The 14713-nt window shown below is 45.1% G+C and overlaps 1 protein-coding gene across 1 annotated transcript in view; it reads right to left on the bottom strand.

Annotated features, from left to right (window-relative positions):
- Positions 1-14713, bottom strand: part of DNAH9 (dynein axonemal heavy chain 9) — a 361000-nt gene that overhangs the window by 120654 nt on the left and 225633 nt on the right. The window contains exons 54-55 of the mRNA XM_067547747.1: positions 13872-13994; positions 9893-10097 (exon numbers count right to left, since the gene is read on the bottom strand). Of these exons, the coding sequence (XP_067403848.1) occupies positions 9893-10097; positions 13872-13994 (328 nt within the window). The remainder of the gene's footprint in view (positions 1-9892; positions 10098-13871; positions 13995-14713) is intronic.

The raw sequence follows: 14713 nt of genomic DNA, 5'->3' as shown, positions 1-14713 counted from the left end.
ACACACTGACACCCGTTAATTTCTCTTTCAGAGAATGTGAAGCAGGCTGGGAGATTCTCCCTATCATTTTGCTTGGCTCTGTCAGAGAGATGTGGGAGAGCTCAGCGACCAGTAATTGAAAAACTATTTTGTTGTTATGTGCATGCTCCTGCTTTCACCCAGAAGAGAAATGTGTTCAGTAATCATATTGGTGTTTATTTCTAACCCAAACACTTGTGGAAAAAATATCTCTACACCCCCACAAATAATGTGTTCAGTGATCAAAGTCAGATCTTTCTTTTGCTGAATCAGCTAATTTTAAGCCTCCTGTAGCACCTTAGACTTTAAAGGGATGTGCACAGATTTAGAAGCTTTTTTAGACTTGTGGGTCAGATCCTTGGCCCTCCTCCTCCACCCACAGTCCTTTTGGGCTGTAGGATTAGGACAGCACAAAGCCGTCCTAACTAGGTAGCTGTGGATTCTGCTGACAAAGGTCATGTTAGACATAGGAGGAGACTCCCCTAGACCTCAGGATGGGGGGGGGGGGCGGTTGGGGGGACAGTCTTCCGGCATGTGCCCTCAGGGTGCTGTGCTCTAGTGATCTAGGTCTGTTACTGCTGGCAGAAATTAGAGCAGTTCTGAAGTTACTCTAAATTGAAAAGGGAGCCAAACTGCCTGTAACAGTCCACGGGCCTACAACTGGGGTCTGTGGGGTTTGAGGCAGGCACTGCTTCCTTGTTACCAAAAGAGACCCAGATGGGGTTGCCACCAAGAGGAACTGAGAAGCTAAGCCCTGCAGGAAGTTCTGACCAAAGGGGCATGAGCGACTGTCCTCTGGGATTTCCTGAGTGTCTGGAACTTCCCATATGAACCAGGAAACCATTTCTGGGAGTTGTCTAGCAATGCAGACCTCTGGTGTGCCTTAGACCCTAGTCACCACTCCTCGCTGTGATTCACCGATTCCAGGCTCTCTACCTAGGCTTGGCTCCTAACCCTGACCCTGGTTTGCTGTCTCGGGCTTAAGACCATTGCTGTGCCTGGCCCAGTCCCCACCCCTCAATTCTTGCCTCGCTCTCTCACTTTGGTCATAGACTCTGACTTTGCAGTTTTCACCTGGCCTGGCCCCAGACTGATTCCAGACTTTTGGCCCTGATACGGAGCAGCTCTCTCTGTGCCCATAGGCTGCCTATGACCTGGCCCTGACACTGACCCCCAGAAGTCCCAAGCATTGTGAGGGTGGGATATGGAGGTGGCATACATCCACTTCTGTCTTCCCCTTGGGAATTGTAGTGAATGCAATGGCACCAAGGAGCGAGCAGAAAATACCCTGAACAATTAGGATCTGACTTTGCAAAATAAACCTCCTGATTTCTCTTGTGCTCCCTGTGGCCAGCAGAAGCACTTGAAAGTTTTGCTTGTTAGGCACTCAAACCCTTTTCTTCCCCTCCACTGGAACCTGAGGCCAAAATTTTCAAAGCAAATAAGTGCCCCGATTTCCAGAGGTGCTGAGCACCCACAACTCACATTGGAAATCAGGCCACTTTTCTGTAGCTGCTTAAATATAGGTTTAACATTAGGGATCCGATTTGAGAATCCTGGCCTATGTGCTTATCTGAAACCACAGCAGTGGAAAATGGATGCCCAGCAGAAGAATGGAGAGAGGTTTGTTGCATCCCAATCATTAAAATGCTCCTCATGCATATTCACTAAACCTGATTCAAAAGCCAACCTAGCGGTCCTGTGACTTGCTCCCTCGCTCCCCGAGCTGGAGGCAGCTCTGACAGAAGGGGCCCTCTCAATCCTCTTTCGTAAGCACCACTCCCCTCAATAACTAGAAGCTTAAAAAGACCTGACCCCTATTTCGCACTAACACAGGTCGCTTCTCCTTCACACCAGAGGATGTAAATGCCACAGAAACCAACTGAGCCAGTAATCCCTAAAGCCTAATATTGCATTTGATGTTTGCACTGTGTATAGGATTTGCTTTTCCCAATGTGTCATTATTTCATTACAAAGCAATGACTTTGAAGCTGGGTGGAATGCAGTCCTAAACACAGTCCTAGTTAGTGACACAACTGCGTTAAGCAGGTACACACATCGTAAACCCTGTCCTATATAAATCAGCAAAGATGAGTGTGTTGACTGCATTTGTAACCCACAGGTCAGGGTGTGTTTCAGGTCTGACTCTGTGCCCAGTGGACAGAGGATATGGGTCTGTTAGAGCCCCAGCTGGACAGCCTTGGCTTACACTTTACGGTACACCAGTGGGTTACATGTTTCTATATCATCTTAGCTATCTGGTTTTCCTGGGACATGAGCTTATGTAAAACTAATGCATCATTAAGGTTTAACAGCTAAAATATTTTTAACAGTTATTAAAACAAAAAGTTAAAACCCCTGCAGATCGAAATGAAGATGAGTAGTGTTTTTATTTCTGTTCTCGGTAAACGTTTAGCAGTATGTATTTCTGAATTGCTAAATCTGTATAATAAAATATGCGCAATGTGCAGCATGGCCTTAACTCTGTTCTAGAAACTTAACTTTTGCAAGACTGCCTTTTTCATGGATTCATAGGTTTTAAGGCCAGAAGGGATGATTTAATCATCTAGTCTGGACCTCCTATATTACACAGGCCAGAGAATTTCATCATGTAACCCCTGTATTGAGCATAAATTATTTTCATAGAATCATAGAATCATAGAATATTAGAGTTGGAAGGGACCTCAGGAGGTCATCTAGTCCAACCCCCTGCTCAAAGCAGGACTAACCTCTGCTATATCATCCCAACCAGGGCTTTGTCAAGCCGCAGCTTAAAAACCTCTAAGGATGGAGATTCCACCACCTCCCTAGGTAACCCATTCCAGTGCTTCACCACCCTCCTAGTAAAAAACTTTTTCCTAATGTCCAACCTAGACCTCCCTCCCTGCAACTTGAGACCGTTGCTCCTTGTTCTGTCATCTGCCACCACCGAGAACAGCCTAGCCCCATCCTCCCTAGAACCCCCTTTCAGGTAGTTAAAGGCCGCTATCAAATCCCCCCTCACTCTTCTCTTTTGCAGACTAAACAAGCCCAGTTCCCTCAGCCTCTCCTCATAAGTCCTGTGCTCCAGCCCCCTAATCATTTTTGTTGCCCTCCGCTGGACTCTCTCCAACTTGTCCACATCCTTTTTGTATTGGGGGGCCCAAAACTGGACACAATATTCTAAATGCGGCCTCACCAATGCCGAATAGAGGGGAATAATCACTTCCCGTGACCTGCTAGCAATGCCCCTCCTAATGCAGCCCAATATGCCATTGGCCTTCTTGCCAACCAGGGCACACTGCTGACTCATATCCAGCTTTTTATCCACTGTTACCCCCAGGTCCTTTTCTGCAGAGCTGCTGCCCAGCTCGTCGGTCCCCAGTCTATAGCTGTGCATGGGATTCTTTCTTCCTAAGTGGAGGACTCTGCACTTTTCTTTGTTGAACCTCATTAGATTTCTTTTGGCCCAATCCTCCAGTTTGTTTAGGTCACTCTGTATCCTATCCCTACCTTGCAGGGTATCTACCACTCCCCCCAGCTTAGTGTCGTCCGCAAACTTGCTGAGGGTGCAATCTACCCCATCCTCCAGATCATTAATAAAGATGTTGAACAAAACCGGCCCCAGGACCGACCCCTGGGGAACTCCGCTTGTGACCTGTTGCCAGCTAGACATGGAGCCATTGATCACAACTCGTTGAGCCCTATGCTCTAGCCAGTTCACTATCCATTTTATAGTCCATTCATCCAACCCATACTTCTTTAACTTGCTGATAAGAATACTGTGAGAAACCGTATCAAAAGCTTTGCTAAAGTCAAGGTATATCACATCCACCGCCTTCCCCACATCCACAGAGCCAGTCACCTCATCATAGAAAGCAATCAGGTTGGTCAGGCATGACTTTCCCTTGGTGAATCCGTGTTGACTGTTCCTGATCACCTTCCTCTCTTCCAAGTGCCTTAAAATGGATTCCTTAAGGACCTGCTCCATGATCTTTCCAGGGATTGAGGTGAGGCTGACCGGTCTGTAGTTCCCCGGATCCTCTTTCCTCCCTTTTTTGAAGATGGGCACTATATTTGCTTTTTTCCAGTCCTCAGGGACCTCCCCCTGTTGCCACGAGCTTTCAAAGATAATAGCCAATGGCTCTGAAATCACCTCAGCCAACTCCCTCAGCACCCTCGGGTGCATTGCATCCGGCCCCATGGACTTGTGAATGTCCAATCCTTCTAAATAGTCTTGAACCTGTTCCTTCAGCACTGCGGGATGTTTGCCTCCTTCCCATTCTGTGCCACCCAGTACAGCAGTCTGGGAGCTGATCTTGTCTGTGAAGACAGAGGCAAAAAAGGCATTGAGTACCTCAGCTTTCTCCACATCCTCCGTCACTAGGTCGCCTCCCTCTTTCTTTAAGGGGCCTACACTTTCCCGAATCTTCCTCTTGTTGGCAACATGCCTGTAGAAACCCTTTTTGTTCCCCTTCACGTCCCTTGCTAGCTGCAACTCCAATTGTGCTTTGGCCTTCCTCATTTCATTCCTGCACGTTCGAGCAGTGTTTATATAATCCTCTCTAGTCATCTGACCAAGCTTCCACTTCTTGTAAGCTTCTTTTTTGCGGTTAAGTTCGCCAAAGACTTCTTTGTTAAGCCAAGCTGGACGCCTACCATATTTGCTATTCTTTCTGCACATCGGGATGGTTTGCTCTTGTGCCCTCAATAAGGTCTCCTTAAAATACAGCCAGCTCTCTTGGGTTCCTTTCCCCCTCATATTAGCCTCCCAGGGAATCCTGCCCATCAGTTCCCTGAGGGAATCAAAGTCCGCTTTTCTGAAGTCCATGGTCCGTATCCTGCTGTTCCCCTTTCTTCCTTTCATCAGGATCCTGAACTCGACCATCTCATGGTCACTGCTGCCTAGGTTGCCACCCACTTCTACTTCCCCTACCAAATCTTCCCTGTTTGTGAGCAGCAGGTCAAGAGAAGCACGGCCCCTAGTTGGTTGCTCCAGCACTTGCACCAGGAAATTGTCAGCGACACTCTCCAAAAACTTCCTGGATTGTTTGTGCTCTGCTGTATTGCTCTTCCAGCAGATGTCAGGGTGATTGAAGTCTCCCATGAGAATCAGGCCCTGTGAACTGGAAACTTTCCCCAGTTGAGTAAAGAAAGCCTCATCTACCTCATCCTCCTGGTCTGGTGGTCTGTAACAGACACCCACCACGACATCACGCTTATTGTTCTTGCTTCTAAGCTTAACCCAGAGACACTCAACTGACTTATCTCCAGTTTCATACTGGAGCTCAGAGCAGTCATAGTGCTCTCTTACATACAGTGCAACTCCTCCCCCTTTCGCCCCTGCCTGTCCTTCCTGAACAGTTTATACCCATCCATGACAGCGCTCCAATCGTGAGAGTTATTCCACCAAGTCTCAGTTATTCCAATCATGTCGTAGTTTCTTGACTGTGCCAGGACTTCCAGTTCCTCTTGCTTGTTTCCCAGGCTTCTTGCATTTGTGTACAGGCACTTGAGATAAGTAGCCGACTGGCCTACTTTCACAGTATGAATCGGGAGGCCTCCCCTGCTGCCCCCTCCTCCTTCTGCTTCCTTGCGGTGTCCCTCTTCCCCACTAACGTTCGGGCTTAGGTCCCCGTCCCCCGTCAAAACTAGTTTAAAGCCCTCCTCACTAGGTTAGCCAGCCTGTCTGCGAAGATACTCTTCCCTGTCTTCGTTAGATGAATCCCGTCTCTTCCTAGTAGTCCTTCTTCCTGAAACAACAACCCATGATCGAAGAATCCAAAGCCCTCTCTTCGACACCACCTGCGTAACCACGCATTTACTTCCACAATGCGACGGTCCCTACCTGGGCCTTTTCCCTGAACAGGGAGGATGGATGAGAACACCACTTGCGCTTCAAACTCCTTTATCTCTTTTCCCAGAGCCACATAGTCCGCAGTGATCCGCTCAAGATCATTAAGGTAGTTAAAGGCCGCTATCAAATCCCCCCTCACTCTTCTCTTTTGCAGACTAAACAAGCCCAGTTCCCTCAGCCTCTCCTCATAAGTCCTGTGCTCCAGCCCCCTAATCATTTTTGTTGCCCTCCGCTGGACTCTCTCCAACTTGTCCACATCCTTTTTGTATTGGGGGGCCCAAAACTGGACACAATATTCTAAATGCGGCCTCACCAATGCCGAATAGAGGGGAATAATCACTTCCCGTGACCTGCTAGCAATGCCCCTCCTAATGCAGCCCAATATGCCATTGGCCTTCTTGCCAACCAGGGCACACTGCTGACTCATATCCAGCTTTTTATCCACTGTTACCCCCAGGTCCTTTTCTGCAGAGCTGCTGCCCAGCTCGTCGGTCCCCAGTCTATAGCTGTGCATGGGATTCTTTCTTCCTAAGTGGAGGACTCTGCACTTTTCTTTGTTGAACCTCATTAGATTTCTTTTGGCCCAATCCTCCAGTTTGTTTAGGTCACTCTGTATCCTATCCCTACCTTGCAGGGTATCTACCACTCCCCCCAGCTTAGTGTCGTCCGCAAACTTGCTGAGGGTGCAATCTACCCCATCCTCCAGATCATTAATAAAGATGTTGAACAAAACCGGCCCCAGGACCGACCCCTGGGGAACTCCGCTTGTGACCGGTTGCCAGCTAGACATGGAGCCATTGATCACTACTCGTTGAGCCCTATGCTCTAGCCAGTTCTCTATCCATTTTATAGTCCATTCATCCAACCCATACTTCTTTAACTTGCTGATAAGAATACTTTTTATTTGACTGTTTAACCTTAATGTTGCATTCATGTAGTTTTTCCCTTTGAATTTTTTAGCCAAGAATTTAAAAGTGATCCATGATTTTGGGAGTCTCAATTTTTGGTGTCCAACCTGATTTTTAGAAGGAGCTGAATACCTGGGCTCTGAAAACCATGCCCTTCAAGGTGTCTCAAGTTGGACACCCTTCATCACGAGTCACGTGTGAAGAAGTATTACTTTTTGTTTGTTTTAAACCTGCTGACTATTAATTTAATTGAGTGATCCCTGGTTCTAGTGTTATGTGAAGGGGGAAACAACACTTCCCTATTCACTTTCTCCACATCATTCACGATTTTATCATATCCCCCCATACCCGTCTCTTTTCCAAGCTGAACAGTCCCAGTCTTTTTAATCTCTCCTCATGTGGTAGCTGTTCCATACCCCTCATCATTTTTGTTGCCTTTCATACTTTTCCAATTCTAATATATCTTTTTTGAGATGAGGCCACCAGAAATGCACACAATATTCAAACTGTGGGAGTACCATGGATTTATATAATGGCATTATGATATTTTCTATCTTATTAGCTATGGTTCCTAACATTCTCTTAGCTTTTTTGACTGCCATTGCACATTGAGCGGACGTTTTCAGAGAACTATCCACGACTCCAAGATCTCTTTCTTGAGTGGTAACAGCTAATTTAGACCCCATCATTTTATATGCAGAGTTGGGGTTATGTTTTCCAGTTGTGCATTACTTTGCATTTACCAACACTGAATTTTATCTGACATTTTGTTGCCCAGTCACCCCGTTTTGTGAGATCCCTTTGTAACTCTTTGCAATCTGCTTTGGACTTAACTGTCTTGAGTAATTTTGTAGCATCTGCAAATTTTGCCACCTTACCATTTATCCCTTTTTCTAGATCGTTTATGAATAGGATGAACAGCACTGAACCCAGTACAGATCCCTGGAGGTCCCCACTATTTACCTCTCTCCATTCTGAAAACTGATAATTTATTTTTACCCTTTGTTTCCTGTCTTTTAACCATCCATGAGAGGACCTTCCCTCTCGTCCCATGATCCTTACTTTGCTTAAGAGCCTTTAGTGAAGAACTTTGGCAAAAGCTTTCTGAAAGTCCACATATCTTATATCCACTGGATCACACTTATCCACATTTGTTGACTCCTTCAAAGAATTATAATAGATTGGCGAGGTACAATTTCCCTTTGCAAAAGCCACGTTGACTCTTCCCCATCAAATCATGTTCATCTATGTGTATGATCATTCTGTTCTTTACTACAGTTTCAACCAATTAGCCTGGTACTGAAGTTAGGCTTACTGGCCTTTAATTGCCAGTCTCGCATTTGGTACCTTTTTTAAAAAGTGGCACTACATTAGCTAACCTCCAGTCATCTAGTACATAAGGTGATTTAAGTGATTGTTTACATACCACAGTTAGTAGTTCTGCAATTTCAATTTGAGTTCCTTCAGAACTCTTGGGTGGATACGATCTGGTCCTGGTGATTTATTACTGTTTAATTTAACAATTTATTCCAAATCCTCCTCTATCAACACCTAAATCTGGTACAATTCCTCAAATTTGTCTAAGAATTCGTAAAAAGAATGGCTCAAGTGTGGGAATCTCCCTCACATCCTCTCCAGTGAAGACCAATGCAAAGAATTAATTTAGCTTCTCCGCAACAGCCTTGTCTTCTTGGAGTGCTTTTTTAGTACCTCAATTGTCCAGTGGCCCCCCGGATTGTTTGGTAGCCTTTCTGCTTCTGCTGTACTTAAAAAACGTTTTGCTGTTAGTTTATGAATATTTTGCTAGCTGCTCTTCACACTCTTTTTTGGCTTCCTAATTGCTCTTTTATATTTGATTTGCCAGAGTTTATGTTCCTTTCTATTTTCCTCAGGAGGATTTGGCCTCCAATTTTTAAAGGATTTCTTTTTTGCCTCTAATTGCTTCTTTGACTTTGGTGTTTAGCCATGGTGGCGTTTTTTGGTCCTCTTACTATTTTTTTGACTTGAGGCATACATTTAATTTGACTGCTATACAGCTAAATATTTGCATTTCAATGGTCCTGCTTAAGCTTTCCAACTCAGACTTGACTGAGGAGCATGAGATGGAGGAGGCATTGTTCCCATTTGTGCTGCTACTCTGGTTTTACTTGAGACGTTTTTTAGAAAGACTGGGTTCAAAGGGCAGCTGCATATTTGTGTACCCTGGACTGACTATATCTGGCAACTTAAAAAATAGGAGGTTTTAAAATGAAAGCTTAATCTTTGCGAAATATTACAGAATGAAGAAAAAAATTGCAAAGGGACCCTAAAAGAGCATGTCTGGTAAATTTTTCTCATGCTCATGACTTTCCTCATTGCTTGATGGGAAGTATGTTTTCCTGTGACACATATAACAATTATATCCAGCTCTTCCATAACACTTGTGAGCCACAGATCTCAGAACACTTTACAAAGGAGGTGAGTGTCATTGTCTCATTTTACAGATAGGGAAAGCAAGGCACAGAAGGCAAGTGACTCATCTGAGCAAACTAGTAGCAGAGGTGGGACTAGAACCCACCAAGTCTTCGGCCAGTGTGCTAGGCAAGCAGCCACTACCCCCTGCAAAGCCTCCCTTGCAAATTGTCCTGTCAGAGTCTCCCGAGGCCTGTCCAGCTGAAAAGGGAGAAAGCACAAAGATGTCCCCAAGAGGGTGGGGCTTTTTTACAAAAAACGAGAGAACACATGTGGCAATAAAATTCTGCCATGTGTATGTTATTTTACTCAACCTTGCAAAAATGAAAAATGACTGAGTGGATTTCCCTGACGCCTGTAAAGTCTGAGCGCCAGAGGAGAACCTTTTGGCAAGTTAGGAGCAAGTGGGAGCAAGAGTTATAACTGAAAAGCTTTTCCATCCTTAGCAGCATTGTTACTCTCATGATTTCATTGAAAACTGCACAATATTTGATCATTTACTTAAAGCCCTAGTTCCTGGAAACATGTGGCTCAGAACCCAGAAGTCAAAGAAAAAGAACCCAACATTTATTAAAATCTCATTCTTTTAAGCCAATCTAATGATTTTGGCTCCTGACTCATGATTTTTGAATGTTTATCAACAGTGCCTTAATTACAGTGTTTGCTACCAGCAACTAACCTTTAGCTCTTCCAGGTCAGGCCGCTCCATGCTCACTACAGCTGCTAACAGCTGGTCTTCCAAGCCATCTCGAGTTACAGTGAAGTTGATCAGAGTGCACTGTGCCTGCATCTCAGGTTGGTAATGCGGGTTCGCTAGCTTTGTGTGGAGAATGAGACGGAAACTGGGGCTGTATTCACATTCTTTGTCTCCAATTTTAATATATCTGAAACAGAATCAACACATGGAAATGTTCACGTGGCTTCCACAGCTATTTTATCCCCTGGCAAATGCCATTCACATCTAATGACATTTAACAGCATGACATTATGTACACTCAGCATACATATATGTCCATTTAAAATTAAGAACATTTACTGTTAGATGGCAGTTGAGGCACCCCCAAGTTTGAGACTGTCTAGTCTTTCGGGCCATCTCCATTTGAGATGCTCAATCTCAAATATAAGTAACTCCTAGTTTTGAAGCAGCTCAACAGTCTCTCTCTTTAAAAAAAAAAGTTTCAACCTGTTGACTTTAAATAGTCATAACTCCAAATCTGTGGGGTCTTCTTCAGACTAGGCTGGGTCTGTAGATCGCACTAAGATTTAAAAAGGAAGCCAAGACAGGAGACTGTTTGTGCTGCACTGTCACCTGTGTGAAGTAGGATACCATGCAAAATTCCAAGTTGTTTTATATATTGCATTATTTGACAAAGGAGTTATGATTTATAACTACAGGGGAAGGACGGTATAGAATGAATATCACAGCACAGTAAACCTAGGTGTGAATGCAGCCAACAGGAATCAGAGCAGAAGAGTTCACAGTTGACTGGGCCGTATTGAGGTGTTATGTCAGGAGAAAAATGTGCATTTATCTTAGGTGTGCTCTACACATAATTTTGTACTGATATCACTATTTCAGGTAAAGGTGTGATTCTTAACTGATATATCAGTACATGCTCTAGTTTGGATGCAGTTATACCAGGGTAAAAGTGCCTTATACCAGTATAGTTTGTTCCCCTGCTCTTGGGAATAGATATGCTGGCATAAGCAGCTTTATACCGATATAATTGTGTCCACACTGGTACAGGTAGAGTGGTGTAACTTGTATGTGTAGATGTGGTATCAGTAAAAAGATAAAATTCTATTACCCTTTGTAGCACAGTAGCACTGTACGGAATCAGGGCCAGATTGTGCTGGGCACTGTACATAAGAATGGTCATACTGGGTCACACCAATGGTCCATCTAGCTCAGCATCCTCACTTCAGACAGTGGCTGGTGCCATACACTCCAGAGGGAATGAAAAGAATTCATTATTGAATGATCCATCCTGTTGTCCACTCCCAGCTTCTGGCAGTCATATGCTTAGGTGCACACAGAACATGGGGTTGCATCCGCGATCATCTTGGCTAATAGCCATTGATGCACATAACCTCCATTAACTTGTATAATTATTTTTGAACCCAGTTATATTTTTGGCCCTCACAACATCCCCTGGCAAAGAGTTCCACAAGTTGAATGTGCATTGTGTAAAGAAGTACTTCCTTATGTATGTTTCAAATCTGCTGCCTATTAATTTCATTGGATGACCCATGGTTCTTGTGTTATGTGAAGGGGTAAATACTTCCTTATTCACTTTCTTCATGCCATTCATGATTGTATAGACCTCTATCATATCCCCTCTCAATCATCTCTTTTCCAAGCTGAATAGTCCCAGTCTTTTTAATCTCTCTTCATATGGAAGCTATTCCCTACTCCTCATCGTTTTTGCTGCTCTTCTCTGTGCCTTTTCCAATTCCAATATCTTCTTTGAGATAAGATGACCAGAACTGCATGTGGTATTCAAAGTATGGGTGTATCATAGATCTATATAGTGGCATTAAGATATCTTCAGTCTCATTATCTATCCCTTTCCTAAGGGTTCCTAACATTCTCTTAGCTTTTTAGACTGTCAATGCACATTGAGTGGATGTTTTCAGAGAACTATCCACAATGACTCAAAGATCTCTTTCTTGAGTGGTAATAGCTAATTTAGACTCCATCATTTTGTATGTATAGTTATGATTATGTTTTCCAATGTGCATTAATTTGCATTTATCAACATTGAATTTCATGTGCCATTTTGCTGCCCAGTCCCCCAGTTTTGTGAGATCCCTTTGTAACTTTTTGTATTCTGCCTAACTGTCTTGAGTAATTTTGCATCATCTGCAAATTTTGCCACCTCACAGTACCACTTTTTCCAGATCATTTATGAATATGTTGAACAACGCTGATCCCAGTACTGAACCTTGGGGGGACCCCCACTATTTACCACTCCCCGCTGTGAAAACTACCCATTTATTCCTACCCTTTGTTTCCTATCATTTCACCAGATACTGATCCATAAGAGGACCTTCCCTCTTGTCCCATGATCCTTACTTTGCTTAAGAACCTTTGGTGAGGAACCTTGTCCAAGGCCTTCTGAAAAAGTTCAAGTATCCTATATTGATTGGATCACCCTCATCTACATATTTGTTGACCTCTTCAAAAAATTCTTATAGATTGGTGACGCATGATTTCCTCTATCAAAAGCCATACTGACTCTTCTCCAACATATTGTGTTCAACTATGTGTCCAATAATTCTGTTCTTTACTATATCGTCAAGCAATTTGCCTGGTACGGAAGTTTGCTTACCGGCCTGTAATTGCCAGGATCATCTGTGGCACTTTTTAAAAAAAATCAGCATTAAAGCATTAAAATCAGTGTTTTAAAAATCAGTTCTCCTGCCCCTTAGCATGAATATCTTCATGCTGAAAGGCACCTGGTCATTACCCCAGGGACTCCTCTCCCACCATGGACTACTCCCTGCAAACTTAAAGCTGCAACTTTATTCTCTAACTAGCCAATAATAAGGTGGCCAACATGAGGACACTTTTTCTTCACTGTAGCCGGGAGGTGTGGCCTCCCTCTGAGATTGACGCAGAGGGAGAGAAGCCCAGGGAAGCCGACTACGGTCCGGCTGAGCTGACGCTTGCTGTGAGTCAGTGCATTTCAGCTGGAGCACCGCTGACCCAGTGATGGGAAACCCCGTCACTGACCGGGCCCTGGGCTGGGATGCAGTGGAGACAGGTGGGCCTGCGTCTCCCTCCCCCTTTCCTACCCCGACCATTGAGCGCCAGAGCCGGTCCATTACTGCCTGCCACGCCCTGCCGAAGGCCAGGTACAGACTACTTACTCCGCCTGCTAGGAGCTAGAGACTGCTGTCCCTCTGCCCTGCCTCGCCCTGCCAAGGGCCAGGCCATAGACTTCTGCTCACCCTGCTAAGGGCTCGAGGCTGTGCTAGCCAGCCTGCCCTCCAGAGAGGCTAGGCTACAGACTGCTTCCTCGCCCTGCTGAGGGCTGTTTCCTGCTGCTGGCCCGTCCCTGGCTGAGGGCCGGGCCATAGACTGCTAGCACACCCCGTGGGGGTAAGAGACAATTCCCCAAAGGAGCGGCCTGAACCAAGGCTCGCCCTACTGAGTGCCGGAGGCAGCCCCTTAATTCGGACTCCCCGAAGAGCGTAGGTGCCAGGAGGTGTGGCTTCCCTCTGAGATTGACACAGAGGAAGAGCCGCCGGCGCAGCCTACAGGGGATCTTCTACCTTCACAATCTGTGTAACAATAGCTTGAAACAACATTATCCAAAATGTAGACATTAGGACTGTCCAGAGGTACCTTTGCCACATGAGGGAAGGGCATGGGAGAGGGATATTTGCTTCTATACTGAGAACCAAGTGATGGTTCCCATAATTAAGATAGCTAAAGATTTATTTCAACTCCAAAGGACATGATTGCCCCGATTTAAAGTATCACCCCAATCCCAAAGGCAGAACACTAGGGAAGTTAGAAAAACACACACACACGTCCCCAAGGCAAGATACTACCATAAAGAGCCCATCTCTTTTTTCTACCGACACTGGGAAAAGGCCAGATAGGCTGATGGCCACAGACACACATTTCATTCAATCTCCCAAAATCTCACCTTCCTTTCTTGATTGTTTCTCGGCCAAGTAATGGTCCCAAAACTGGATCCACAGATTCTTCCAAGTTTTCAATCAAAACCACTTCACCTGCAGCAAGGGCTCGTTCCAGTATGTCCAAATACCTAGGACAGATGGCATTGGCACAATATCAGCATGCAACACAGACTCCACTCACTGCTGCAAGGAGCCCTGAGGGTCACTGGAGAAAGCTGTGGAACACCACTGAACAATGAAAAGGTAACAAAAATGATGAGGGGCAGGAGTGGGGGAGAGAGCCAGCCTTCTTTTGCTGAAAAACCAATGGGGTTTCTACTACATTTCATACTGAGCTTAGTGACCAGGCTGTCTGTGATTCCACATAGCTTTAGATGGTTAGGCACAGGGTATGTCTACACTGCCAGCACGAGGCATGGTTACAATTAAGTGGACATACCCATGCTAGCTTTAATCTAGCTAGCTCAAACAACGGGAGTCCTGTAGCGCTCTAAAGACTAACAAATTTTTGCAGGCATAAGCATTCGTGGGCTGCAATCCATTTAGTCAGATGCATGCTGATGCCTGCAGAAATTTGTTAGTCTTTAAGGTGCTACAGGAGTCTCACTGTTTTTGCTGTACACAGACTAACACGGCTACCCCTCTGAAACTAGCTAGCTTAGCTACACAAGCAGTGAAACCACAGTAGCAGCAGCTTCACTGTGGGCTAGCCACCTGACTTACCCAGGGCTTCCCAGCTCCAGCTAGCCAGATCACAGTTAACTAGGGATGTCTATATGAACTACACTGCACCTCCAAATAAAGCATCTCCCTTTGTGTAGGTGACACCGTGGCATGCTGCCCAAGA

The sequence above is a fragment of the Emydura macquarii genome, unplaced genomic scaffold, assembly GCF_026122565.2.
Source record: "Emydura macquarii macquarii isolate MOO-44397 ecotype Brisbane River unplaced genomic scaffold, CSIRO-AGI_Emac_v2 contig_1230, whole genome shotgun sequence".
NCBI lineage: Eukaryota > Metazoa > Chordata > Testudines > Chelidae > Emydura > Emydura macquarii.
This window is presented reverse-complemented; position numbering and strand designations above follow the sequence as displayed.